This window comes from Rissa tridactyla, chromosome 7 (assembly GCF_028500815.1).
Source record: "Rissa tridactyla isolate bRisTri1 chromosome 7, bRisTri1.patW.cur.20221130, whole genome shotgun sequence".
In the NCBI taxonomy this organism is placed as follows: domain Eukaryota; kingdom Metazoa; phylum Chordata; class Aves; order Charadriiformes; family Laridae; genus Rissa; species Rissa tridactyla.
In genome coordinates, this window is record NC_071472.1 from 11,460,323 (window position 1) to 11,486,561 (window position 26,239).

The 26,239-nt window shown below is 50.9% G+C and overlaps 1 protein-coding gene across 2 annotated transcripts in view; it reads left to right on the forward strand.

The window, feature by feature from the left end:
- ITGB5 (integrin subunit beta 5) overlaps window positions 1-26,239 on the forward strand; it is a 64,445-nt gene that overhangs the window by 18,755 nt on the left and 19,451 nt on the right. For both annotated transcript variants that reach the window (XM_054209596.1, XM_054209595.1), the window contains exons 4-10: window positions 1,243-1,492; window positions 5,162-5,330; window positions 11,122-11,283; window positions 12,702-12,797; window positions 13,942-14,031; window positions 17,015-17,149; window positions 19,791-20,220. In XM_054209596.1, coding sequence (XP_054065571.1) covers window positions 1,243-1,492; window positions 5,162-5,330; window positions 11,122-11,283; window positions 12,702-12,797; window positions 13,942-14,031; window positions 17,015-17,149; window positions 19,791-20,220 — 1,332 coding nt within the window. The remainder of the gene's footprint in view (window positions 1-1,242; window positions 1,493-5,161; window positions 5,331-11,121; window positions 11,284-12,701; window positions 12,798-13,941; window positions 14,032-17,014; window positions 17,150-19,790; window positions 20,221-26,239) is intronic.

Below are 26,239 nucleotides of genomic sequence, written 5' to 3' on the forward strand. Positions count from 1 at the left end.
CGTGAAGAGCTGGGAGAGGTGGGCAGGAGAGGGAGCTTGGTCTTGAGAGGATCTGAGTCCCTGGGTCTGAGACCCCACTGAGCCGGAAAAGGGGCCGAGGTGGCAGCTGGGGACGTGGGATCTCCAAAGCAGCCTGGGGCTTGAGGGCACTGGAGTCTGGGGTTTCCATTTAGACCCCTCTCTCAGCAAAGCATAAATCAAACATTTGCTGCCTCCTCTTTGGCTCCACCGAGGTCCGCGTGGTTCACCAACTGGTGAAGTTGAGTTCACTTGGAAGCCACTTCACCTTTTTTGAGGTGTGGGCAGTGCCGGCGGTGGCCTCCCCTCCTGGGCCCCCCTTCTGGAGGGCATCTCTGGTGAAAGCGGTTTGGCAAAGGGGAAGGTCAGGGGAAAGGTTTTCCTCCGCTCTTCTTTGCATTTGCGCAGCCTGTGACTCAGCCCTGCCACCTCCTTCCCTTGTCTTCAGCACTTTGGGAAGCTTCATCTCTGCCTCAGTGCTTCCCCGGCTGACCCTAACAACCTTCTTTTTCCAGTTCACTTCCCTTTCGCTCCGCTTTCTCCAGAGTGATGGTGGCACGGCTCTGTTTTGGGGGAGGTATCCTTTTAAAAGATGTTTCTTCTGTGTCTGCTTTGACTTGACCTCCCTGCACAGCTCAGAGGACCTCTTGCATTCATCTCACACTGGCTGTTTTCTCCTGACCTCCTTCCTTCTCCTGCTCCCACTCCTCTCTTTTGTGCAGGACTCCTTGGACTGCTCCTGGTTTGCTTTGAGGACATGCCCAAGCAAGCGTGTGCAGGGTCCCTCTTTCAGTAGTCCATGAAACATCCATTTGAGGTTTACTCTGCTTGCTTTTCTTTACAGTTTTCAAGGAAAACACCTCTGGACTGTACACAGTCCAGGGCAGCAGCACTTTTCATGCGTCCCCCCTTAGACATGCTCTCAGCTGAGAGACGGAAAGACCCTTTCCCATATCTCCAAAGTAAAACAGAGACATGCAGTCTATAGATGTGTCTTTTTCTTGCAAGCCAGTACTCTCCGTAGCTTAAAAGGACCCAAAGTCATTACCTGCTTTTCTGTTAGTCTCCTAAGGGAGGGATTTGGAAAAGCTTATTCCCCTCGCCCTCTTCTTTGGAAGTGATCTGTCTGCTCTGCAGGGGTCGGGGGGGAAGAAGCCCGCAGTCTGGATTTTATGTGTGCTAGCAGTTTCCTTTTCACCCCTCTCAACTCTTGTGTGTGTGCAGGTGACCGGACCTCCTTCCAAGTTCAGGTTCGGCAAGTGGAGGACTATCCCGTGGACCTCTACTACCTGATGGATCTCTCCCTGTCCATGAACGATGACCTAGATAATATTCGCAATCTGGGGACCAAGCTGGCTGAAGAGATGCGAAAGCTCACTAGCAATTTCCGGCTGGGGTTTGGATCCTTTGTGGACAAAAACATTTCTCCTTTTTCCTACACGGCACCAAGATACCAAAACAATCCCTGCATTGGGTAAGTGGTGGGTGTACCTCGAAGAGACAAGCCCTGTGTTTGCACAGAGCCTGGCTGCAGTCTTCTCTTCTCATTCTTGCTTTAAATAATGAAGCAGACTTAAGCCCTGGCTTTTGGTAATGCTGATTAGCCACGGCTGTCGCTGTGATGCTCTAGAGCGATTCACAATAGGACAGCTTCCAATTTGCAGTGGCTGTTGGGAGATCTCTGCATCAAGAGATGGGAAACTGTTGTATCGGGAGCCTGAAGCTATTTTTAAGTACCTGACGAGGATGCAGACATAGCAGGCTTTTTTACAGGCGTTAAGAAATAGGAGCAAGAGCCAGAAATTCCTGATTTCTGATCCTAGTTCTGAGTCATAGTTTGGCCTTGAGTAAATCAATTAAGCTCTTTGTCTCCATTTCACAGATAAGGAGACCAAGGCAATGTAAGTCCTTCCAACAGAAGTGTTTGGGGGAAGTGAGATTTGTGAGGGCCTGTAGGACTGATTAATGAGTTTTTCCAGTGTTTTGAAGATGGCAGGCAGGTTTTTTCATCTTTATTGCTGTGTAAGGAAAGCAAACCGGCACTTGCAAAAGACACAAATGATGTGGTTTGCTTTGTGGTGATATCGGAGCTTTCCTCCTTTTCTTTCTGTTTGCCTTTAACTGGTGGAGTTGGGATCAAGTCCGTTGAATCAGGGATTATGCGAGAGTGAAAAGGGGTGCAGTGGAGGGTGCCCAGGCTCAGATGGGTTTGGATGTTGGTATAAAAGGATGGATACAGCAGCAAGTGCTCTCCTGGGAGAATGTCACCATTGACACTTACCTTGGGGTCTTCACCTTGGGGTGCTTCCTAGTCATGTAAGGGCAGTAAGGTTAGCACTTTTATTTGAGCCATTCGTGGACACTTACGTTGTAAGACCACAGCACAGATGGATGCCAAGCTCTGCATGCATGCATCCTTTAAGTTTTCCGTGTGAGAGGCAGATTAAAGGGAGCTTGCATCAGCTATGAGTTTCTAGGCACATTTTGGCATTGGCCAAGCATTTGGCATCTCATTGCACATTGACCGTTGACCATACAAAATTATCCGTATTCTCTTTTCACCAGTTCCATCCAGAGAGGAAAGTCAAATAGATTTTAACACTGAAAACTCGTGCTTTGTCCATGAAGCATAGCCACCTTTCACCTCTCTCTTTGTAGCTCTTCCCTCTGAAAATCTGGCACGGCCTCAGAGGGTTGTGCTCAGTCATCTCTATTGTTCTCAGTCTCCATCACCTGCTCACGTTGCTTGTGGGCTAGGGACTGGGTTTTGCTCCAGTGAAAACTTTGTTTGCCTGGTGTGTGATTTAATTGATGTGGCATGGCTTTTGCTGAGTGAAATAGGGTGAAAAGTGCAGGAGGGAAAGGGTGGGAGAAGAGGAGAGGGTGGAGCTGGACAACTCTGCAGCGAGGCATGCCTGAAACTGCTAATGCCCTTTTATTGAGGTCATCCAGAGATGTGGACTCATCTTCTCCCACCATGATCAGGCTGTCTGCATGTCCTTTTGGTTTTACCCAGGTGGTCGCTTTTCTGTTTATGGGTTACATTAAGCCAGCCTGGTCTTGGGAAACCATTTAGGAAGGATTGTCCAAGGCAGCTCGCCTGGTGGGCACTCCCTTCCAGTCGCCATCTGTCTCCTCTTCATCCAAGCCAGGGGTGCTGGCTCCTCGTTTTTCTCCAGCAGTGTCGCCCTCCCCTGCCTGCCCTGCAAACGGGCAGTCGCTGCTGCCAGGGGGCTCCCTGATGCAGCAGCAAGGTGGGTTGTCAGGTGGGGTTTTGTTTGCAGCTATTTCTAAGTGTCAAAGCAGACTTTGTCCGGTGGCCTGCTTGCATCTCCAAAAAGCTGCAAAGAAACATGAGCTGCGGTGGGTGTTTTTGCCCCCAGTCCAGGTTCTCTCCTCCTCACGGTGATGCCTGACCTGCAGGTTTGGGTGGGGTGCGGCCCTGTTTTCATGTGGGGTCTGGCCGGGATCCTTTGTGCCTCCTCCGTCTCACCCCGTCTCGCTGCTCGCCCCTGCTCCTGGCCCAGCATCCTGGCTGGGACCTCCTGGGGAGCCAGGACGTGGCCTCAGGCAGCCATGGTGTCATTCAAGAAGAGGTAATACACAGGAAACAAACACTAAATTTAAAAAGCTAGATAAGGAAGGCAGAGGGTTTGACTGAACACCAAATTGCCCATCTATCTGTGATATGACCTGGGGAGGTTTCAGCCTGAGATAACCCACCCGCACTGCTGCGTAGTCGCTCAGCTATCCATCATCTGTCCTGCTGCTGCCTGCAGCTTCTGCCAGCAAACCTGGAGCATAAAACAAAAAAGGATTAAATGATACATCTTCATGGGATGTGGGAGCCTATAGCGTGTCTGTGTTTTCTTCCTGGACCAGGACTCTGGCAAACTGAGCACCCAGAGGTATCATATGGGTTCAGGTCTGCTTGCTGAGCCCCTGCAGCACAGAGGTTTCACACATCACACGCTCCTCACCTTGGCCCTAGGTACGAGCAGGATGCAAGTCTGAACACGGGGCTGATCACATGGGATGGCTCTAATTGCCAGCCGGGCCCAGGGCAGTGGGACCTGCCCCACGGTTAGGTGTGTGCGAGACTGTGCGGGTGGAAATCCCTGCTCTGGGGTCCCTTGTGAGTGATTGGAGTTCCCAGAGGTGGTAAATCTTAAATACTCCTTTGTGTAAAAAGCCTCTTGCAACTTACCCATAGTGGGTCATGTGTCAGCAGAGGCCTTTAATTGTTCTCCTTGTTTTATCTTTGAAGATAAGAGTGAATTAGTGCCAGCCCAACTCCTTTTTAAACACATTTTCTTCTTAACCCTTCTCGTCCCTCTCCCCTGCACACACTAATTTCCCACGCTGAGCTCTCCCGGACATGGGGTGAGCACCAAAGCTGCCTCCTGGTTTATATGGAAAAAAGTTTTGCTGGTAGCCTGCCGAGGCATTTCTCTGCCTTAGGGTGCCACTCCTACCTTTCTGCTCCAGCGGCGCCCTGGAAAGTGGAGATGGTGTTTGCTCACCGGCTTGCAGGGAGAGTGGGAGGATGCATGAGTTGGTTACTAATGCACCTTGTGGTGTGCAGTTGCCCGGTGACGTGCAGTGGTGCAGGGTGGCACGTATTGACAAGAAAACTGGATGACAAAGTGAAAATGCATATTGAAAAATAGGGGGAAAGTAGCTGAATGGCAGTGATGTTCCTGCATGGTGCACTTTGACACCAGCACACCTTCCTGGGCTCCTGTGGAGGGCGGCTCTGGCCCTCTTGCCCCGACATGCCCTCTGCGTCACTGCTGGTCGCATCCTGCACTGCAGACTTCCAGTGTGAAAACCACTTTCTGGGTGCTGAAACACCAGAGCCTTGTGTCTCCACTCAGACCTTATGGGGAGAGAGACATTTGGCCCTGGTGAGATCTCTGGAAACTTCAGATGCTCAAAGCCACCAGAGGGAAACCAAAAAGATGGTCTCTACTGTGGAGTTTTGTAGATAAATAGCCAGAAATCGAAGTGTTCAAAACATGAAGCCTTGTGGAAGTGTTTCATCCCTCTGAACAGAGGTTTGGAGACCAGCCTGGGAGCTTCTGCAGCTCTTGGCTGCTGGTGATGTTCCTCCCAGCTGACTATTCCTCTGTTCCTCCTACAGTTACAAGCTGTTCCCCAGCTGTGTCCCGTCCTTTGGCTTCCGCCACCTCTTGTCCCTAACGGATAAAGTCGACCGTTTCAATGAAGAAGTTCAGAAACAGAAGGTTTCCCGCAACCGAGATGCTCCAGAGGGTGGTTTCGATGCAATTTTGCAGGCTGCTGTGTGCAAGGTGAGTCGCTCTCATTTCTGGGGTTTTAAAGCAAAGGAAATTAGGAGGTTTCTTCTGCTGTGTTCTTGGACCGGGGTAAGGCTTCGGTATGCCATTTCTTGGAAGGAACTACTAAGTTTTTCTTCAAGAATGCATGAAAGATGCCTTGAAAAGTAGAGGCTATTGTTTTTGTGTGCTTTTGTACATGAACAGGCAAAGAAAAAGATGTTAATATCTTTTCTAGTTTAAAGGGGTAAAAATGGAGATTTGCAAATGCAAGTTTAGGGCTGAGATTTCATTGCATGATTAGACTTGTAGGTGCTGATCCCTAAGCAGCTGGGATGAAATCCTTTAAGATTCACGTCCATTTGTGTGCAACAGCACTGTGCGTTGGCTTAATGCGTTTCTTAAGTGTGTGTCAAACACATCTTGCAGTGGTTGACCCGTGTTGAGAGTTGGAGCTGGTTCCTACTGCTCGTACCTGCCCCCTTTGGTGTATGGGGCTGGATGGTCCCACCTCCAAATGCTGATAGCCTGCTCTCCCTCTTTGTCAGCAGAACTGGAGCTGTGAGCAGTAATTAAAGACAGAGTTCATTAGCTTGGTGCCATGTTAGCCGTGTCCTTAGGGTTTTTGGAGATTTGCTTGAAGACCTTTCTGGAACAAGCAGTTGGGTTGCTCTGTATCCCTTTGTGCGTCAGGGATGGAAGCATCTGTTCCATCTGCCACATGGCTGAGCTGCCCCACTCGCCAGGGACAGCTCTGCTTGCTTTTTTTCCCTCTTGACATACAGTTTGGGGTTTTTTTTTTGCTCCAGTCTTGCATAGTCCTTTTGGATGGGTGTGTTTTCTTCTGGGTCTGAATTTTGGGAGCCGGGAGATAGGCATCGTCTGTGGGAGTGATGTGACGTGGGCTCATGGGAAACCACATCTTCCCTCGCCTGGCTTGGCTTCATTTACACTTCATGCTCATGACAGGATTGAACCTGCCCTGTTGGATCTGCTGCCACCCAACAGTCATCTTCCCTCTCCCAACCCATCACAGATAAAGTTGTTCGCACGTCTACAGTGCTGCTCCCGATACTCCTCTGAGCGTAAAGTGCTTCTCAGTTTTGGAGAAGTGGCTGTCATGGTTAGAGCAGAGACATCTTGGGGTGGTGACATCTCAGTTGTGCCACCCACAATGTGGTTTTCTGCAGTCCCTTCCACCACGTTATTGCAAAACTGGGACAACATTTCCCTACACTGCAGAAATAACTGCGGTGTGTATCACAAGGGCTCATTTTGGAGGTGTTGCTGGAAGGCAGGAGACCTGCAAGATATTTCCTAGATGTTTGTGCCAGTCTCAAACTGTTGGTATGGACCAAAATCTTTGACTTGGTTCTTGAGTGCACAGCCTGGTCCCTTCTAAATCCAGAAGGTGACTTTAGATGCTGGTGCTGCCTAAATTCAGGACTGAGCAACCTCTAGGAAGGGTGAGCAGAGGTGAGCGTGTGCGCTTGCATGGCTCATGGCATGATGTGGCAGGTCATGACAGAGGAGTTTCTGCAGCCGCAGTGGTTAATTAATTACTGGAGCTCGGGGGCGGGAAAGAAAGTCCATGGGACTGGTGTGTGAGGCAGGAGAACCAGCTGCGTCATAACTCGTGCTGCCTTGGCAGCCCTTTGCTGTGGGTGGAGCAGCTGCCTGCTGATCGCAGGCAGGAGCAGCAAAGGCTGTCTCTGTCCGCAGTTGGAATAGACAAAATTCCGGGCTAGCTGATTGACCTCCTAAGCCCCGTAGCCAAAACGGGAGCTTAGTGATTAATTTCCCTCACGGCGGCGGCCGAGTGATGGCCCGTATTGGTCAGTGGCCGTGGGCTGTGGTGGGGCTCAGCACCGTTGAGGTGGGTGAAGGTGGCAGACATCTGGAGTGGCAGTGAGTGCCACTTGCTGGTGAGGATGCTCTTTGCTGCACTGAATGGTGCTTTGCATCCAGCGATGATTAATGAAGTATCATGGGGAATAAAACGTGCATGGACAGTAGCTTGTAATAACTCAGGAGATATTTTCCCCCAGTGCAGGGAGAGCGGCATACAGATACCTTGGTGGCTCCTGGGGTGGGTTTCCTCATCACTGCTGTGGTGCCCCATTGCATCTCTCTGGCCAGAGCTTTCAGCCTCTCTACCATATTCAAAACCCAAGATTTAAGGCAGTTATGACCTTAGAAAGTCCCCCACCTTTAGGGCGATGCAGCCTGTTGACCATGAGGTACTTTGTGCTCAGCAGCAGAGTCAAGGGGGATGTCCCGGGGAGAGCTGGTCACAGCATGGCAGAGCCTCACTGTTCCCAAGCTGCGGTGTCCCAAGCGTGGTCTTCTCTTCCCCTTTCAATCACTGAGGGGTCGGAAAGAATACCTACTCTGTTGACTAGGTATTTTTATAATGTAATTCATATCAAGCATTTCTTCTGCATGAGCTGTCTAAGAGCTCTGTAACGCTCAAGTCATTTTTTGGCCTGGTTTTCAACCCAAGGAGGGGGGAAAGTTTGCCCAGCTAATACAGACTAACGAGCGAGCCCAGGGTTTGGCTCCTTTCTGAAAGATGAAGATACGGTAAATGTTATTCTGGAGGCAGTGAAAGAGCCAGAGACAATAAGCCTTTATCCTGACGCTGAAATTTCTGGCCAGGAATATTAATCAACCTTCTGTAATTACATTTTCCATTTGCAGTGTTTTGGTTTTCTGCCATTCTTTAAGTGCAAGCACCACATGGCTTGGTGGTATGTATAAGTTTCAGATCTTATATACTAAGATGCAGCACGGAGATAATGCTGGATTAGAAAATAAAGTGTCTTTTGAAATAGTTTCAATTGGTGCTTGCTAGCCACACTGGTACATGGAGATGGCCAAAACATCTGGGACACGCCAAGGTGCTTTTCAGAGGTAATGCAAAATGAAGCAGGTTTTGTTTTTTTAATCTCTAAGGCATACTTGTCTTGCACCTGTGTCTGTTTCTTTCTTCCCAAAGGATCTGCGCCTGGGAAAGTGGTGGGTTTTTAGACACATTGACAAACATAGGGGGTCTCCTGGCAGTTTGTGTGCCCAGAGCATAAATTTAGGTATTTATTTCAGGCTTGGAAATACTGATGCTGGGTTTTTCAGCCTTTTCAATAGGATTTGGAGGGCTGTGCTGTGCTGGGACAGCTGTGGCAGTTTTGCCAGTCGCTGTTGGCTGTAGGGAGTGAGAAGCTGGTCTTTCGGGGGACGGGAGGCAACTGCAGCTGGTCACAGGAGCAGGGTCAGGATCCGTAGCATGCCCAGCCCTGCGGAGACACGTCTTCCCACTTCACTCTGCTTTGGGTCAGGTCCCACCCCTGCTTTCAAAATCCTCTCTATCCCATAGGGATCAAAAAACAGATGAGGGGGCAGATGTCAGTGCAGGTTTTTTTGTTCAACAATCCCAGTCCAGTAAAAATAAATGAAAGTCTCTTTGGTTATTTGTTTTAAGCAGAGCAGAGTGCTGCTCTGGGTTTCGCGGTGGAAACTCCGTGTCGAAGAGCTGTATTTTCCAGCGCCGGGAAGCTGTTGGCGGAGGCAGTGTGAGATGCGGCAGCTCCTCGGCATGCCGACCTCTCCGGGTGCTTTTTCCATAGGTCTCCAGCTCTTTTGGCGTAGCATTGGCACCGGCTTGGCCACCCCATCTGAGGCACCCTGGTCCAATGCTCCAAGGCATCAAATGTTCTCAGTGCCTGGATATTGGCACTGACACTGTGGGTGCGCGTTGTTTTTTGGAAGCGAGTTGCTGAACTGAGCAACCAGAGTGTTTCTGGTGTTGTTTATGTGGGAAGGTGTGTGTCAGAGACACAGCGCTTGTCTGTAAAGGGGTGCTCAGCCCGTGATTTAAAGGATCGCTTGAGGAGGCAGGTGAATGGAAGCATCATCCCTGAAGTGGCTTCATAACTGCTGCTTGAATGCAGCTCGTTTTCTTTGTGCGTACCACATTTCTAAGGAAATGAAACTCAAACTAATCCTTTTAATATCTTTTGGAGTTTCTTGGCCTCAATTGTTTAAAAAGAAAAGAAATCAGCTTTGGATACACACAGGAAAGTGAACTGGATGGGTTTCTGTCTGGTGACTGAGTAGACCAACAACTGCTTCTTGCGTTGTTAGAGACGTAATCACTTTTGTGTTGAGTTCTTAAGAAATTACATTTTGGCATGAATGTTTTGCCTTTTGTCCAGTTGGGGTCACAGTGGGATGACTCCTGCTTCCCAGAGCAGAAAAGTCATCATTACGTCCTGAGCTGGACTGTAACATGCTGGTACACGGCAAAGGATGTGTGTTCCCGAAGATTTCTTCCTATGGCCTTATTTGTGGTGTGTGGGGGTCTTTAAAATACTGTTAAAGAAAAAATACTTTCTGCAACAGGGAGGAAAAAGCAATCTACTCTGGAATAGCGTCCCTGAAGCAAGAGTTATATTTATCGGAAAGATCAGCAGGCTTTAGGCTATGACTCACATTTGCAGGCGAAAATTGCGCTGGCAGCCGTGATTCCGCATCCTTCTGCCTGCTCTGCCCTCCTGCCCTGCCCACGCCAGCTCTTTCCATAGCGAGCATCTTTGCAGCTGGGCTGCAGCCGTTTGTGGGCTAGCGTGTTAATGTAAAACAAGGTAGATGTCAGATTTTGCTAAATAAGCTGAGCAGTAAGCTCTGGAGGAGTCGGGTGTATTCATCTGCACTGCCTTCCCATCAGAAAGCTTTTACCACCTTTTCCCTCATCCCTTCCCACGTTCTCAAGTGCTGTGTTGCTCTGAGCCGGGGGCTTGGGAAGGGGGATGCTGGATGCGTGTGGGGAGGGAAGGTGTGTGGCTGCATCTTTCCCGGCAGACGGGTAGGGTGGCCAGCCCAGGGGGAAGCTCTGGGAGATGGAGCTTTCTGGCTCCGGTCTCTGCCGCGGCAGGATCTCCCCGCCGTGGTTGGCAGGCAGGACCTCAGCCTGCCCGGCTTGGCACGAGCTGGCAGTGGGAGCAGCCAGCCAGCGCAGGGGAGTGTGCCGCAGCTCCATGGTTTCCAAAAATTTCCTTTGGGCTTCTCTGTTTCCCTCCTCTTCCATTGCAACAAACAGCTTCAGTGTGCTGCTGTAGGCACGGATCTGCTGCTCAGGCTGATGAAAAGCCAGAAACCTGGGGAAGCTCCGTGGAAAGAGAAAGTTTATCAACTAAATGTTATCCCTTTATTTGAAAAAATAAAAAATAAATATCTATCCCCGCATCTCCCTCCAGGCAAAGATGGTGATAACGTCTGGTCCTTGCACAGAGCGCCTGTGCATGCATGTGGGTGCACCAAAGCCAAGCCCTTGTGCGGGGACATCACCGTGCTCAGAAACAGCCTTTAGGAGCGGGCAGTAATGAAACTGCTGAGTGGGGATATTGCAGCTCTTGCTGTTGCCTTGGCCTCTCCGCAGAGCTGAGGAAACAAGGTCAGATTAAATGTGTGTGGAGGAATTTGGCAGGTCTCCTTTGACTATAAAAGCAGCTGAAATTCTTATTCTTGGATCTGGGTAGAGATGGTCTGGTGGACAGTCCACATACCTCCTCATGCTTTTTTAAGTAAATGTGTTGGAAGGAGATGCTGGGAAATACTAGGTGGGCCCCTCACATTTTGTTTTCTTGCTAGAGATGGGTGGAAAGGAGCATGGTACTCTTCTAATTAGTGCTAACAGATCTAATTAGTGCTTTTGGTTGGATGCGTGGCTGGGACCACGTGCAGGGTGAGAGTGAAGCATGGGGTTGGCAGGGGCAGACCGGCTGTCTCACGGGGGTTTGTTTTCCCTCAGGAGAAGATCGGCTGGCGTAAGGAGGCATCTCACCTGCTGGTCTTCACAACGGATGACGTGCCCCACATAGCCCTGGATGGGAAGCTGGGGGGGCTGGTGCAGCCCCACGACGGCCAGTGCCACCTGAATGAAGCCAACGAGTACAGCGCATCCAGCCAGCTGGTGAGGGGGGACACGGAGGGCCAGCACTTGGAGACCTTGGGGTGTTGGTGGACATCTCTGGAGACCAGCCACTCCAAACTGCCTCAGTTTTTAGCACATGCAGCCCCTGACCAGCGTGGTTTCACCCCATCCTGCAGTTTGCGAATAAAATTTGGTGTTTCCCTTGGGCATCCCCCTGTAGTGAATGCTTCTGCGATGCACAAAAATGGGTTAGGAACTTAGCGAGTTCCTTTGGGGCTTATTGCAAGGGAGGGAAAAGTAACTTGGTGTCCTGAAGTGCGTCAGATTTGCCTGAAAAGTGTAGAGGAAACATCAAAGATGTCATCCATTTCCTAAAATGTCCAGTGGACTGTCAGCTTCTCCCTGAGTCTACCTTGATGTGGCTACACTAGCAAGCACGTCGGGACGCTCCTCTTATTCACAGCCTTTGAGCACAACACTAACAGAGGTCTTAGTAATAAATAGACAAACTGGCCCTTTTTTTTTTAATTTAAACTCAGTGGGGGAAACTTCTGGGGTGAACGAGCACTTGCCTGCTGTCTCATTATCACCTCCTTCTGCAGAAGGGTGCTCTATTCAGCGCATCACCACCACTACTTATGATTTTTATTCCTGCACGGATGTCACCTCGTAACAGGTGTTTCTGCATGGAAGCTAGGATCTCTGGCCACCTGTGCAATCCTAGGCTACAACCCCGGAACTGATGTGGAGTTATGCCGGGGAGCTGACGTGGGAATGCTGCCTCGGTATTTCCATGTTTGGGTCTTGGAGGCTCTCAATCATCCGTCCAGTCTGCAAGTCAATGAAGTGGTTTTTTTCTGAGGACAGCACTTCAGAAGCAGCCAGGGGCTCTAAACTCAAGCTGGTCTCTTGCAAGTGAGCCCTGGTTCATTATTTTGTTGCGTGTGGGTAGCTAGAGCACTGTCGTCCTGCCGTCCTCTCTGTCTGGGAAGTCTGCAGAATGAAGGAGCTTCTAGTAATCACTTTATGGTTCCAGTATGTGGAAAGAGCAGGCAGTGGATGTCTCTGCTTTGGGAGAAAAATCATACATTTCCACTTAGTGCAGCTCTAGATCTCCCTGCCTTGCATCCCTGGGGATGGCAGCCAGCTTGTTACACACGTGTCTGCTGTTGGCAAAGCAGAAAGGGGAAGGAAAGAAATCCAGTGTTTAAGGTGTTGCTGTAACTAATGGTGTTGTCAGTCATATATTCTAGTGAAGGGTGTAGCAGAAATATTTAAGGGATGACAGAGTTTCTACTATTTGAGCTGGGATTGTGCTGGTACATCAGAGACTTCATCCCACAGCAAAACATGCCACGTTTCTGGAACGAATTTTGCTGTTGGGAAGAGAAGAGCAATGAAATTAGTCTTTGTTTCTGTGTTACCCAGCAGTCTTTCTGCCCTTTTTGCACCCCTAGGATTATCCTTCCCTGGCGCTTCTTGGGGAGAAACTTGCTGAAAACAACATCCACCTGATCTTCGCTGTTACGAAAAGTCATTACGTCCTGTACAAGGTAAGTGCTGCCGAGCTGCCCGGGCTGGGGGTGGGGGGTGGGCATTTAAATGCCTTGTGAAAGCATCTTCCTGGCGGCACCGTGGGCAGCCGCGAGCGTGTGTGCACAGCTGCGGGCACGCATGTGTGCAGCCACGAGCGTGTGTGTGCAGCTGCGGGCACGCATGTGTGCAGCCACAAGCACGCATGCAGGCAGCCCCCCGCTGCCCGCGGGGCTGGCAGGGGCAGGCAGATGCAGGCAGGCGAGGCTCAGCCCGCCGTCCTTCCCCGCTTAGTCCTTTCAGCGAAAAGCACTAAAGCTCCTTAGAGCAAACATATATATGTTAGCGAGCATGTGAAGACCTAAAATAGACTCCAGCTTAATCTCGATGTTCGGAGGGCTGCCAGCCGTGCAGCATGCGAGAGCGCAGAAACCTGTTCAACCCATTCCACAGTGACTTAATCCCATTACCTAATCGCACGCAGTGTTTCTGCCCAGCTGTGTTTTTCCATCCCGTAGTCCAGGGCCCCGATGTGGCACATACAATTCGAATTCCCTCGCCATCCCCGCTCTCCCCTCCCAAAGGAAAAGGTGACCTGAGCCACAAGGGCCGGCCTGGGTCTGGAGCTGCCCCGTGGGGTTTCGCTCCTCTGCGGATGCGGGGAGGTGTTTCAGGCGGGATCGCTTTCGGAGATCTCTGCTCCGGCTCTCGAGGCTGGAGCGAAACCAACAAGCAGCTGTGTTGCTACGGTGGAGATGCTGCTGCTCGCCCGCAGGGAGGGCTGAGCTCATTCTCCACCCCCTCTCCGGGGATGCTCGCCCATCCTGCGGCGAGTCGGGGCAGCCGCACCTCCCGCCCCACCGTGCCGGTGCCGGCTCTCCGAGTGCACGGCGGCTGGGTCTGGCCCCCTCCAGCAGCAGAGCCGCGTCCTTTAGTCCCCATCCCTTGGCCGCAAGCTTTGTTTAGCGTTCGATGTGCCGCATTAGCAATGCTTTGCTTCCAAAAGCTCCCCATCAGCGTGAGCCAAGCCATACCGTGTACACCACCAGAGGATGGGGCAGGGTGTGTGGCCGGTGTCCCTGGCACGGGGTCTGTTCCTCCTCACCCTCTGCTTTCCTCTCTGCATCTCAGCATTTTCTTTCATTTTCTTTTTTTTTCCCCAAGAACTTTACGGCCTTGATCCCTGGGACAACGGTGGAGATTTTGCACAAAGACTCCAAGAACATCATTGAGCTGATCGTCAAGGCCTACAACGTAAGTGCATTTTAATCCCCCAGCTGCTGTCGTGTGAAGCGCCAAGAGCTTGGCCGGCTCATCTCTCCCTGCCGTGCTCCACCCAGCTCATCCGCCTCCTTCCCGGTCCTCCGTGTACCGCCGAGGCTGGGGCATCCACCCCGGGGAGGGAAACAAGGTGTGTGAGGTGGAGAAGGAGCACAGGGATGCCCAAGGAAGCCTGCAGTGGAGCAAGGATTTCACCCCATGCCTCCCACGTGCAGAATTATCCTCTAAATACAGCCCTGATTTGTGGCAGGTGGCCTTCACATCAGACATCCCTGGAGCCACTGACGGTTCAGGATTTCCTTGTTTTCACAAAGAAACGATTCATCCTTTGAATTTTCCCTGGGCTACAGAAGACAGCTTTATTTCAGGGAGGGATGTTGCTCCACCTCAGGGCCAGGTTCTTCCTCTAGGTCTCTCCAGCAATCTCCACTCATCCCTGAAGGTGCAGCAGGCTTGGGGGCCACCAAACAACACAGCAGCAAAATCCCGCAGCAGCAAAATCCTGCAGTCGCCCTTAGTGGTGGCTGTGGTGATGTGAGGAGGTATCACTGTGTAACAGCGCAAAATAATAGCTGTTAAATAATAACAGCTGTTAAATAATAATAGCTGTTAAATAATAAATGCTAATAATAATAGCATTACAATTAGGCTAATAGCATTACTATACAGGGCTAATAAGAAGTCTTGGCATCTGTATAGGAACATAGGAAGAGCCCAGACAAGGTTATACCTAGGTCTGGCCCAGTGTCCTGTCTTCTGCCATGCCCCAGGTGAGATGCTCTGGGCAGGAAGACACAGGAGAGCGTATCGGTGTGACGGTGAACTTCTACACGATAATTTTGGGCAGAGCAGCGTGTTCAGCTTTACTGGCCTGTGTGGCATTCAGCCTGCAGGTGATGGATGCTCCGTACGGTCCCAACTGCCACCCCATGAATGTTACAGCAGAGAGATGGGAAATTATTTCTTCTTTCCCTCAAGGGCTGTTTAGATGCACCCGGCCAAAACTCAGTTATTTCCTGCCCATTTCCAAAAGCATTAGTTCTTTGCCAGCATGCGAACCCTGGTTTTGTTATCCCATGGACTGGCAAGGGGTCTGAATTAGCACTTTTCCTTAATCTGGCCACTTCAGTGAGTGATGGGGACAAGGAGGGGAGGGATGGAGTTGCAAGCTGGCTTTGGAAAATAAATGTATTTGTATAAAAAGCTCCATTTCGGAAACCTTTGTCTTTTTTGGACACCACTAGTAAAAAAAATCAGTTCCAGCCATTGGAAGAATGAAACAAAACAACCTCATTCCAAATTAATACTTAGAAACTTCATTTTCTTTTGACTTAAAAAGTCTGTGTGTGCAGCAGGGAGGAGGGATGAGGAGCAGAAGAAAGGGGGTAGGAGCATACCAAAACCTTGCTGATGGAAAATGTTTTTCACTTTGAAAAGTTTCGCAAAGAAAGAGATTTTTTTCATTTTTTTCCCCCCATGGTGGTGTTTCCAGCTGACACATCTGAAAGGGTACCCTCAGCAAGTTCATTCATGACACAAAGCTGGGGGGGGTGGCTGACACACCGGAAGGCTGTGCCGCCATACAGAGAGACCTGGACAGGCTGGAGAGTTGGGCAAAGAGGAACCTTATGAAATTCAATAAGGGCAAGTGTAGGGTGCTGCACCTGGGGAGGAATAACCCTATGCACCAGGACAGGTTGGGGGCTGACCTGCTGGAGAGCAGCTCAGTGGAAAGAGACCTGGGAGTCCTGGTGGACAACAGGACGACCATGAGCCAGCAATGGGCCCTCGTGGCCAAAAAGGCCAATGGCATCCTGGGGTGCATCAAGAAGAGTGTGGCCAGCAGGTCGAGGGAGGTCATCCTCCCCCTCTGCTCTGCCTTGGTGAGGCTGCACCTGGCGTACTGTGTCCAGTTCTGGGCTCCCCGGTTCAAGAAGGACAGGGAACTGCTGGAGAGGGTGCAGCAGAGAGCTACCGAGATGATTAGGGGACTCAAACACCTCTCTTGTGAAGAAAGACTGAGGGATTTGGGTCTCTTCAGTCTGGAAAAAAGACGACTAAGGGGGGATCTTATCAACACTTATAAATACTTAAAGGGTGGGTGTCAGGAGGACGGGGCCAGGCTCTTTTCAGTGCTGCCCGGGGACAGGACAAGAGGTAATGGGCACAAACTTGAGCATAGGAAGTTCCACCTAAACATGCGGAGGAACTTCTTTACTTTGGGGGTGGCAAAGCACTGGAACAGGCTGCCCAGAGAGGTGGTGGAGTCTCTTTCTATGGAGACATTCAAAACCCTGGATGCGTTCCTGGGCAACCCGCTCTGGGTGACCCTGCTCTGGCAGGGGGGTTGGACTAGATGATCTCCAGAGGTCCCTTCCAACCCCATGATTCTATGAGTCTATTTGTTGTTTTCTCTGAAGAGGGTAAATACGTTTTTCTGACCAGTTGGGGGAAATCAAGAAAATAGGATGGAGATCGTGCAGTTTTACACCTTCTCTATGCTGTACGATGGATGTCACAGGATGACTGCCAGTGGAGAATCAAGCTTTGCGCTTCTCTAAGGGGCTGGTTTATGGGGAGCAGGAGGTGCAGGTACACACATGAAGCTCAGAGATGCTCTGTTCGTGGTCAAGAATGTTTTCTTCTTTCTTTTTCTTGTGCATCCGTATCTTTTCAATGCTGGCTACAGTGGTCATCGCAGCTGTCCTAAAGGGCATAAGCCACCCGCAGGGGTTGTAGGCAGCTCCCCATGACTCTAGTTGTGTTCATCAGAAGTCTCCTGAGCTGGTTAAGTCAAGCACAAATGTCAATGTGTGTGCACGGGTGACTCTTTTTTTTCATATAGGTGCAGAGATGGCCTAGCTGCCCTCTGGGAACATCAGGAGAAGAGGCTAATGCAGAAGAAACCCACCTGCCTTTGGGAACCTGATGGTTTGCTTTCCCGTTGTGTTTCTAGAGTATTCGGTCCAAGGTGGAGCTCACAGTCTGGGACAGCCCTGAGGACATTGGCTTGACCTTCACTGCCACATGCCAGGACGGGTTGTCCTATCCCGGGCTCAGGAAGTGCGGGGATCTCAAAATAGGAGATACGGTGAGTCTGCCTTTTGGTCCGTCCCCTGGAGAGGCTGTTTCACCCCCTGTGCAGCCTCTTACCTCTCTCGATGAGAGAGTCCCAGGCAATAAGATACAGGTTTGCTCATATTCCTCTGCTCAGCTCATGCTGTGGCATGTTAATATGGAAACTCACAGAGAGCCGCTCTCCTGGAGGTGGCTCTGGGCGGTCTAGATTAGCCCAAGTTCAGCTGTGAGGAAAGAAGGAATACAGGCGTCTTGTCTACAGCACCCTGAGCTCAAAGGTCTTGATCAGGCAGCAGGATGCAATAGTCAAGAATGGGCTTTTTTTGTGTAATCCCAGATATTCACGTCCCGCTCTCACCTGTGAAGTTTTTATTGCTGTGGTCTGATGGTCTCTTCTTGGTCTGTTAAGCATGCAAGGTTTTCCTGTTATTGTTTGAGAATCTAAACCCGTCTTTCCTGGATTTAAGAGGTCACGGTTAACCTTGGAGGTTGCAAAAAACAATAGGATGCTCAGAAAGGCAGCAGCTCTCCTCTCCCGTGTTCCTAGAGTTATTGAATGGCAGCACAGCATGAAAATATAGTTTGCCCCTTAATGTTAAAAGTATACGTAGCGTAATCCATTCTGTGCTTTTTTATAAAAAGAATCAGGAATGTTAAGTTTTGCTTGTTTAAATTGAGTATTGATAGAGATAAATGAGTTGCTGGGCTGCAGGGCTGGGGCGGAAGGGCTCAGACTGGCCGGGAGCTCCCTCCCTTTCTCCAGGCTTTTGCTGTCTGCGAGGACGCGGGCGCAGGTTCGTTAGCAGCCTGATTGCCTTATTTGAGAAGAGCGGCTCGGCAAACATACCAGAGCTCTAAGCGCCGAGACGCATAAAAATAGTTTGAAAGAGTGGGCAGCAGCTGGATTTTTAGCCCGCCAAATAAGGATCATGCAAAGTGCTGAAAAGGGAGGTGGCCCCAGCTTTTTTAGCTGACTTTACTGGATCTCCGATGGGCGGGCGAAAGCAATCCCTGGAGCGTTGCCAACGCTAGGCACGTGCCCTCCTTGTTCCCACGGCAAAGCCAGAGCCCCGAGGTAGCAGAGTTAATCTGGTGGTTGATCCTGGCCTCCCGGCTTTGGCAGGAGCAGGGAGATTGCTCCAGCCGCTGCAGCTTGTGCTGTAAAGGGGTTTGGCAGCAGGTACGTGCGTGCCCGTATCCGCAGAGGCTGATGACGTGAGCGGGAATGACTGGTTCTCCCAATCCGGATGAACTAGGGATACCTTCTGCCCCAGGCAGCAGAAGATTTGGGGTGCAGCAGGGAGCCAGCATTGGTGTGTCTCCCATTTTTGGTGCACTGGAGTGTTGAGGTGCCTGTACTGGCAGACAAGCCACGGGATCACGGGGGTCTCATCCCTCCATCCCCTCCCGTTCAGTGGCTCTCGGCCCCATTGCTTCCACATGGATCAAGATCCACTAAGGATTCCCCAAAGATAATAATGCTGGCACTGGGTCCTAATCCACTGGGGTTTAGCCCCAGGGGCGTGGGTGTCAGCGGGTGAAAGGGAGCAGGATTACCCTGATCCCCTTAGCTTGCTTTCTGATCTCCTTCTCCTCTGTAATTTGAGCTTGTTTCCTAATTGCTTCAGGCCTTGGGAATGGGAGGGGGGGTCAAGGGAGGCTTCCTGGGGGTGCAGCTCTACCGGCTGGAGGCGGCTGCTGTGCCGCTGTCTGCACGTCACCCCTTGGCATGTGGGATGGAGCAGGCAGTGAGAGCGTGAGGTGACCCCAAATGTCTCCAGAGAAAAATCATTCCCTCCTGATGCTTAGGAGAGGGGCTCGTTTCCTTGGAATTAGGTTAATCCTCTTCGCAGCGCCAGGCAGCACCAGCCAGCCTGAGACCCCCATCAAACAGCAGGATTAATTCGGGGGCCAAGCAAGCGGCCATAGGATGGTCTTGGTTTTCTCAAGGAGAAAATCCCTGACACTGGATTGTAGCAACAGAAAATGAGTAGGGGGGTGATGTATAACCATATAATGATGTATAACTTTCTGAAGCCAGTCTTAGCAGAAGCATCCATCAAAAATGGCCCGTTAGCAGAGTGCTGGAAGCTTGGGACTGTGTGACTGGTGCACACCTCTCTGTACAGATCAGGATTCCCATAAAATCTTCTAAATCCGTGATCCTGTAGGCACCTCAGGTCCTTGAGCTGCATCGGTTAGATCCTTGCTAGTGCTTGGTTTCAACAAAGTTTCTTATTTATGCTTATTATGCCATATAGCATAAAAACTGGGGTTTTATGAGCTAGAGTTTTTCCCTATTTATTTCATGGGAATAGGCTTCACAGAAGCCAACGACCCCCAATGGGGAAAATTGCTGCTGACGGCTGACGGTGAAGAGTTTTGAAATGTTAAGGATGCCAAACTCCTCGTGGGACGGGCAGATGGGCGTGCACTGAGCTGCAGATGCTCTCGCTAGACGTACAGTTGTTTTGGGTTTTTTTTTTTGCACATCTGAGAGTAAAGCTCAATGCACTGAGCACGGCCCCGCTCCAGAGAATGGCTTTTCCTCGGGACACTTGCCCTTCCCTCCTGCCTTCCTTCCCGGGATACCCTTGACAGCCGTTCTGGGGCCGTGTGTCTTAACTTACACCTCAACCTTTGTCCCCCCTCAGGTTTCCTTCGAGGTAGCCGTGGAGGCACGGAGCTGCCCGGCCGAGGACACCTCCCACACCTTCACCATCAAACCCGCCGGCTTTCGGGACACGCTGGAGGTGGCGGTGACCTACAACTGCCTCTGCGGCTGCACCGGCCGCGCCGCGCCGGCCAGCGGCAAGTGCAGCGGCAACGGGACCTACGCCTGCGGGCTGTGCGAGTGCGACGCGGGCTACCTGGGGGCCAGGTGCGAGTGCGAGGAGGGTGCCAGCGGGGACATGCACCAGGCCATGTGCCGGGAGGCGGAGGGCAAACCCCTCTGCAGCGGGAGAGGGGAGTGCAGCTGCAACCAGTGCCTCTGCTACGAGAGCGAGTTCGGGAACATCTACGGGCCCTTCTGCGAGTGCGACGACTTCTCCTGCGCCAGGTACAAGGGAGTCCTCTGCTCAGGTAGGAGCTTGTCCTCCCATGTGCCCTCCGCTTTGCAGGGATGCAGGGGGTGCAGGGGAAACCGCCCCAAAATGGGGAGGGTTGCTGGGCTGGGGTGTGCAGGGAGTGCGAGGGGCTGCGCCTGCCCAAATCTGCCCTGTTTCTGGAGGGATCTGCATTCCCTTTCTTTTCCTTATGGAAAAAGGGAGGCAGAGGGTTCAGTGCATCCACGCTAATGAGCAAAAAGCGCATTATCCCCATCAGAATTGGGTTTCCAGCATTAGGGCGAAAGGCTCTCTCCTGGCAGGCTTGTCCTCTGCCCGGGTCCCTCGGAGGTGAGCAGAGTCTGGGCTTCGGTGTTGTTATTTTGACATAACATCCCCAGGAAAGAGTAAACCAGCACCGCCTTGAATCCTCTGAAGCTTTTTGGTGTCTTCATAGGCTGGATTTCTTCTGCTTGTGCCATCCTTCCCTGTGTAGGCAGAAACAATCTTTTTTCAAAGGTGAAGCATTTGAAGTGTTCCGCTGGTGCAGCGCAGGTGAATGGAGAGGTTGTGTTTCAGTCTGTTATTTATTAGAGAAAATCTGTGTTGAAGATTCCTAAAGGTATTTTATGTATAGATTTTTCTGCCCACTGGGAAGACAAGCCATTCACTGGGAAAGATGGAGCCTGTCAGCTTTACTTAAGCAAAGGTAGAGGAATTATTTAGCTGTGTTTGCTAAAATGGCTTTAATTCCTTGTCAGTCCGAAGTCACATAATTTACCTTGCACGTAATTGCCTGGATTAACCCTCAAACATAATTCCCTCAGCTGGAGCCGGGCAAAAGGTTATTCTTTAAAACTTGCCTGCTTTCAAGCAAGTAAAATATTTCCTTAACTGAAAATCGTGGTCAAAATTTCCAAAACAAGCATAAGCTTGGAAAAATAGGTTTTTTTCATGTTTCCTCCAGGGAAGTGGTGGGTTTTTTCCCTGCTGTTTATCTTGCCCTGAGCTGGGCCGTAAGTGATGGGGCACCTTTTGGTTGCAAGTTCCTGGCTTTTTGAGACGATCGTGTTGTTGGGCCGCTAGAGGATGTTCGTGCTTATTTTCCTGTAGCCTGGCTAGTGACGTTTGGGCGCTGTTGAAGGTGAGGACGGCGATACCCCGTTTTTTGGCATTGCCCTGAGGCTCCCTATTGCAGGGCAGGGAGAAGGCAGGTACCACCTCCCGCAGCAACTCTCCTGGGACCAGGAGGGTTGAGGCTCTCCCTGCTGATGCTGGACGGGAAACAGGGATGAGCAAGCAGGAAAAAGGTATATTTGAAAGTAGATGGGTGAAAAAATCAACTCAACTCTGAAGTAATTGAGAACAATACTGCCTGGGGGTTCTCCAAATGACCATGTTGCTGTGGTAGCATCATCCCTCCCAAAAGGAGTGTGTTTAATAGCAAGCAGGGCAGTGATGCTAAAGAGAGCTTGGAAGTTACCGGTGTAGCGGTTGGTACTGGAAGAGGAGGACATCCCTTTACTTGAATTTCCATTTCATCAGGAGAGGCAGAGCTCTGCCGCTCCGCAGGAGAACAAACTGTGTGTCTTCTGTTGCACTTGCTTTCTTCTGTCCCTGTGGAGGGCTTCTCGTGCTGGGAAGAGCAGCATAGCTGGTTTGGGATTTGCCAAAGTTTTCTAAAGTCATTTAAAAGTCCTTTTTATAGCTGTGAAAGAAAACAAAGGGTAGGCTGAGGCCAACTGGCCTCTTTGCTCCAGGGGTGGGATGGAGTCTGGCACAGCTGCGTGGGGTGGGTCTCCCTGTGCCTCCTGGTATTTCTATTGCCATTGGTTTGTTGACTCTTTTTAAAAAATTCCAGTAGTTGTGATGCTAAATCTGAGCTGTAGCAAGCGCCGTGCCAATGACATAACATTTTGAGGTGGTTTTGTCAGCCCAAGAGGCGTGGGGCTTCGCCAGCTCACGAAAAGTGTCTGAGCTTGCACAGAGGGCTGTGCCCAAAGCTGGCCCTAACGGACAGCCCTCTGCTACACAAGCATCTCTGGTGGCTTCCAGCAGATGCATGCTCTCTGCTCACTGCAAATGGGGCTTTCCTGGAAAAGACGGTGTATTTAACTCAGAACTGAATATCTCAGTCCACCAGCATGTGTGGACTTGGCAGCCAGAGGAGTTTGGGTCATGCCTTGGGTGCAGGAAGTGCTCCAGGGCAGTCATGCGGGGTCTGGTCACCGCTTTTGTTCCTGCAAGGGGAGGAGATAACATCCTGCCCCGCTCTGTCTTCCCCTGGGCACAACTTCTGTCCCTGAAAGGCCCTGCCATCCCGGTGCCCGCTGCTCTTGCAGGCTGAATCCCACCACGAGGGGAGACCACCCTCGTTTTAACAAATGCAGAAACCAAAAAAGCAGCCTGGAGGGAACTGCTGCAGATTGTTGTTCTCCGTCCTCACTCAGGAGTTGCTTGGCTTGGACCTGTGAGGGAAACTCATCGCTGTGGTCATTTGTACTGTACGAATCTGCTTGTAGCATAAAAGGTGCTTTATGCCTTGCAGTAAATTTCTGGTTACTGTATTTCGAACAGTGTTTTCACCCAAAGGAACCCAAGTTTTAGCACATGGGCTGCAGCGTCCCCTGTTAAATGCATTTACGCCTGCCTAATCTGTTGAACAAGATGGTATCATGAACCTCTGAGTGCCCATCCCGGCCGGAGCAGGTGGGAGAGCAGCCAGTCCAACCTGACCCAAGGAGGAAAGCACAGTTTTCCAAGCTAAGAAGTAAAAATCCATACATCCAAACTGCTTTGCATGTGTGTGGCCATGCTTTTTTGCATGCCTCGGCCTAGAGGCACCGTCAGCCCATCACCAACCAGCCTGGGCATTTCTTCCTTTTGCAATCTGGAGCAAAGCTGTCCCCATCAAGTCACTGTCATGACTAAGGTCTGGGTGGCAGATCGTGCTCAGGCATCCTGTATTCCCAGCAAAAGCCACAGCGGGTTTGAAATAACTCTGAAATGAACTTTGAGCTTGTCTCATGCTACTCAGTCCGTTGGCCAGCAAAAGCATTTTCATTCCTGGGTCCATTTATAAATATTGGCACCTCATTTTGTCAGTGTTTGAGAGCAGAGATGGCTACACCGAATGGCTCCTGTCCTTTCGTAGCCCCCCATGAAGTGGAGAAGCAGATTTTGGCTGGGAGGTAATCTAAAGGAGAAGCAAGAATTTGATTCCTGTTAGTGGGAGGTTTAACGTCCTTCCTGCATCTGTGAGGCAGGCAGGAAAAAAAGAGTCATTTATTACACATCATGAATGTTCATTCAAGTTGCATCCAACTCTTGGGGCAATGCCACTCAGTCACTAATAAGTGGCGTTCGTTCTGCTGCTCCCCAAGTCCAGTTAACAGCTCCAGAGTAGCTGTTTGAAACCGTTAACCCAGCTTCTGGAAGGGCCATCAGGGGTGGCTCAGTTCCTCCAAAAGAGATGCAACCGGGTTATCCACAGCATCACACTCCGGCAAAGCAGGCAGTCGCTTCCCAAAGCCCTGAACGCTTTGCTCCCAGTTTTTCTCTGGACAGTAGAGTTGCCCTCTTGCATTGAGACCTTTGGCACATCGGTCTGGGCTCTGCTCTGAAGTGTGGGTGGCTGCGGGAGAGGGGAAGAGAGCCCTCCCTCCCGCCTGCAGCCGGGCTCGGGAAGGGGCAGCTGCCTGCGCGGCCCTTTGGCTTTTGAACCCCTTGGCTGCCTGCCAGGCAGTCTGACAAAGGAGGAAACATCTTGGCGCGCTAATTGCATTCCTGAAGGTCCCATAAAACTAGGTGGCGAGAGGGAGGAGAGGCCCCCGATGAAGGCATCACACATTTGCCCCTAATGAAGAGCGACTGGCTCGCCGCCGGAGGCCAAGCTTCATTAGCGTTTCAGTGCTGCAGATGTGTTTTGGAGGGAGGGAGATGCAGGGCTGTACGGCATCGTCTTTGCTTTGGTGTCTCAAGAGAAATCTCCCCTTAACCATCACCACTGTTCCCCGGCTCCCCATGTGGGTGTCATTTGTGCGCCCTTCAGCCTGGGACTGTTTTTGTGCCCGGGAACATTGCTACCGAGGTGTAAGTAACGAGCACTCGCCATGCTGCAAGCTGATTCTCCCCCTAAAACACAAAGGATCTCATCCCGAAAATCCATACTGCCTGAGCAACACACAGACTGCTGATGTTCGCGGAATCAGGTCTTTTGCGGTTTTCTTCTCCATTTTTTTAAAACTAGACAATAAATCAGGTTTATAAACACTTTGCAATTGTTAATCAAGCTCTGCAACTTCTCTCTAGCTCTTAAGCAGCTGAGAGCATCTGAACTGGTTAAGATGGCTAAAGATCGTGGCTGGCAAAAGCAGGGTGAGAAGGCGATGCCTCGGAGCGCAGGAGCCGGGAGTCTGGCCTGGCTTGCCAGTACAGCGACACGAAAAGCTCGGGTCAGCAATAGAGCATCAGGTGTCGGATTTGCAAATACAGGCAAGTGCCAGAATCGCTTCTGAAATGGGATTTAGGAAGTGACAGCTCATTGAAAATCCGTGGGTTATTTCGCAGAGAATAGGCAAGCTGACGTGCACTGCAACTCCAGCTGCCCTGCAGAAACCACTTCAAAAACTGCTGAGGAGGTGCAAGTCCTCATATTTATTTTTGAGTGCTTCCCTTTCTTGGTTTTATTAAATAAGGAAGCACTGTGAGGTTTTAGCCTGTGCTAAGGCACAGTGAGATAAGGCTTTTTTGTTTCTTTTACCACAACCTCAAATTAGAAATCTCCCTCCTGCTTCTGCAATATTTTTTTTGGTGTTCCCCATCCCGGGCGCCGTAACGGCGTTTTAACAGCGCTGTGTCTGCGGGAGGTCTGGTGGGACGATGGCTCCGGTGCCAGCGCGACGGTTTCTGGTTGTGCAATGGAGCCCCGCGCTTTGAGAGCGGCGCTCAGGTTTGATGGCACGCTGGGGTTTCTGGTGGGGTCTGTCACCATGCAAATCACTGTGCCTGTGGACACATCTTATGGAAATAGACCTTTTTCCACGCTGTCTTTTGTAGCTATTATTCACCTGCCCCGTTGTAGTGCCTGGAGGGAGGGTGCTGGTGTGCATCTGAAGGCTCGGATGTGAAAATCACTGTGATCCAGCTTTGACCTCTTTTTCTTGTCTTAATTCTCTTCATTCCTAGTGTGTAAGCTTTTACCAGAAGCTGCTACTAAGAAAGAAATGGGTAGTATTCAATTTATTAACCTCTGAGGTGCAGGTGGTGGGTTGAGGGTGGTTTGGGGAGGAAGGGGAGCTTGCCTGTGCCCAGCGTCTGCGGCGGTGCCAAGGGCGGGGGGGGGCATTAAGCAAATGTAGCCCCTGACGGAGGGGAAGAGGGTGACCTGTGGCAGAAAGAGGACAGGGAACCGAGCCTAAACCACATCTGCAATTTTTTCTTTTAAGTCATGTCAAGTCTTGTTGTCTTTAGGTTTTTGATTTGGGGAACTCGGGGGTCTTTTTATTTAGTTTGTGTAAAAAGGTGGAATCTGAGCACCGCCTAGTAAAAAAGGACCTGAAGGGCAGAGACAAAAGGACCATATAAGATGTGGAAGTTAAAAATAATCCTTTGGTTGTTGCTAAGTGCTTGTGCAGCCGTGAGCCGTGCAGCTGTGGAGGAGATGCGGCTCCGTCTCTGGGACGGCTGCCCTGCAGGTCCACGGCTCCTGCTCCGCTCCCCGGGCCGGAGGATGAGGAGCACAGGTCTGCCAGCATTTTGGAGGCTTATTTTGGTGACAGAGGGTGCAGTGTCAGCTTGGGTCACCACGGTGCAACCTCACGATGCCGGTTGCTTCGTTAGTGGTCCCAGTCATTAGCAGCAGGTGGGGGGCTCGCGGAGGGACAGGCTGCGTGTGCTGTCGGGGCTGCAGGGCAGGGGAGGGTGGTTTGGGGTGAGTTGAACCTACTGAATTCTTCTGAGCTGAAAACCTTTTCCATTAGGGTGGGTTATAGGATTGTTACCTGAAATAAAAGCTCTCGAAACCAAAAGTAGTTTAGCGAGGAGGTATTGCTTTA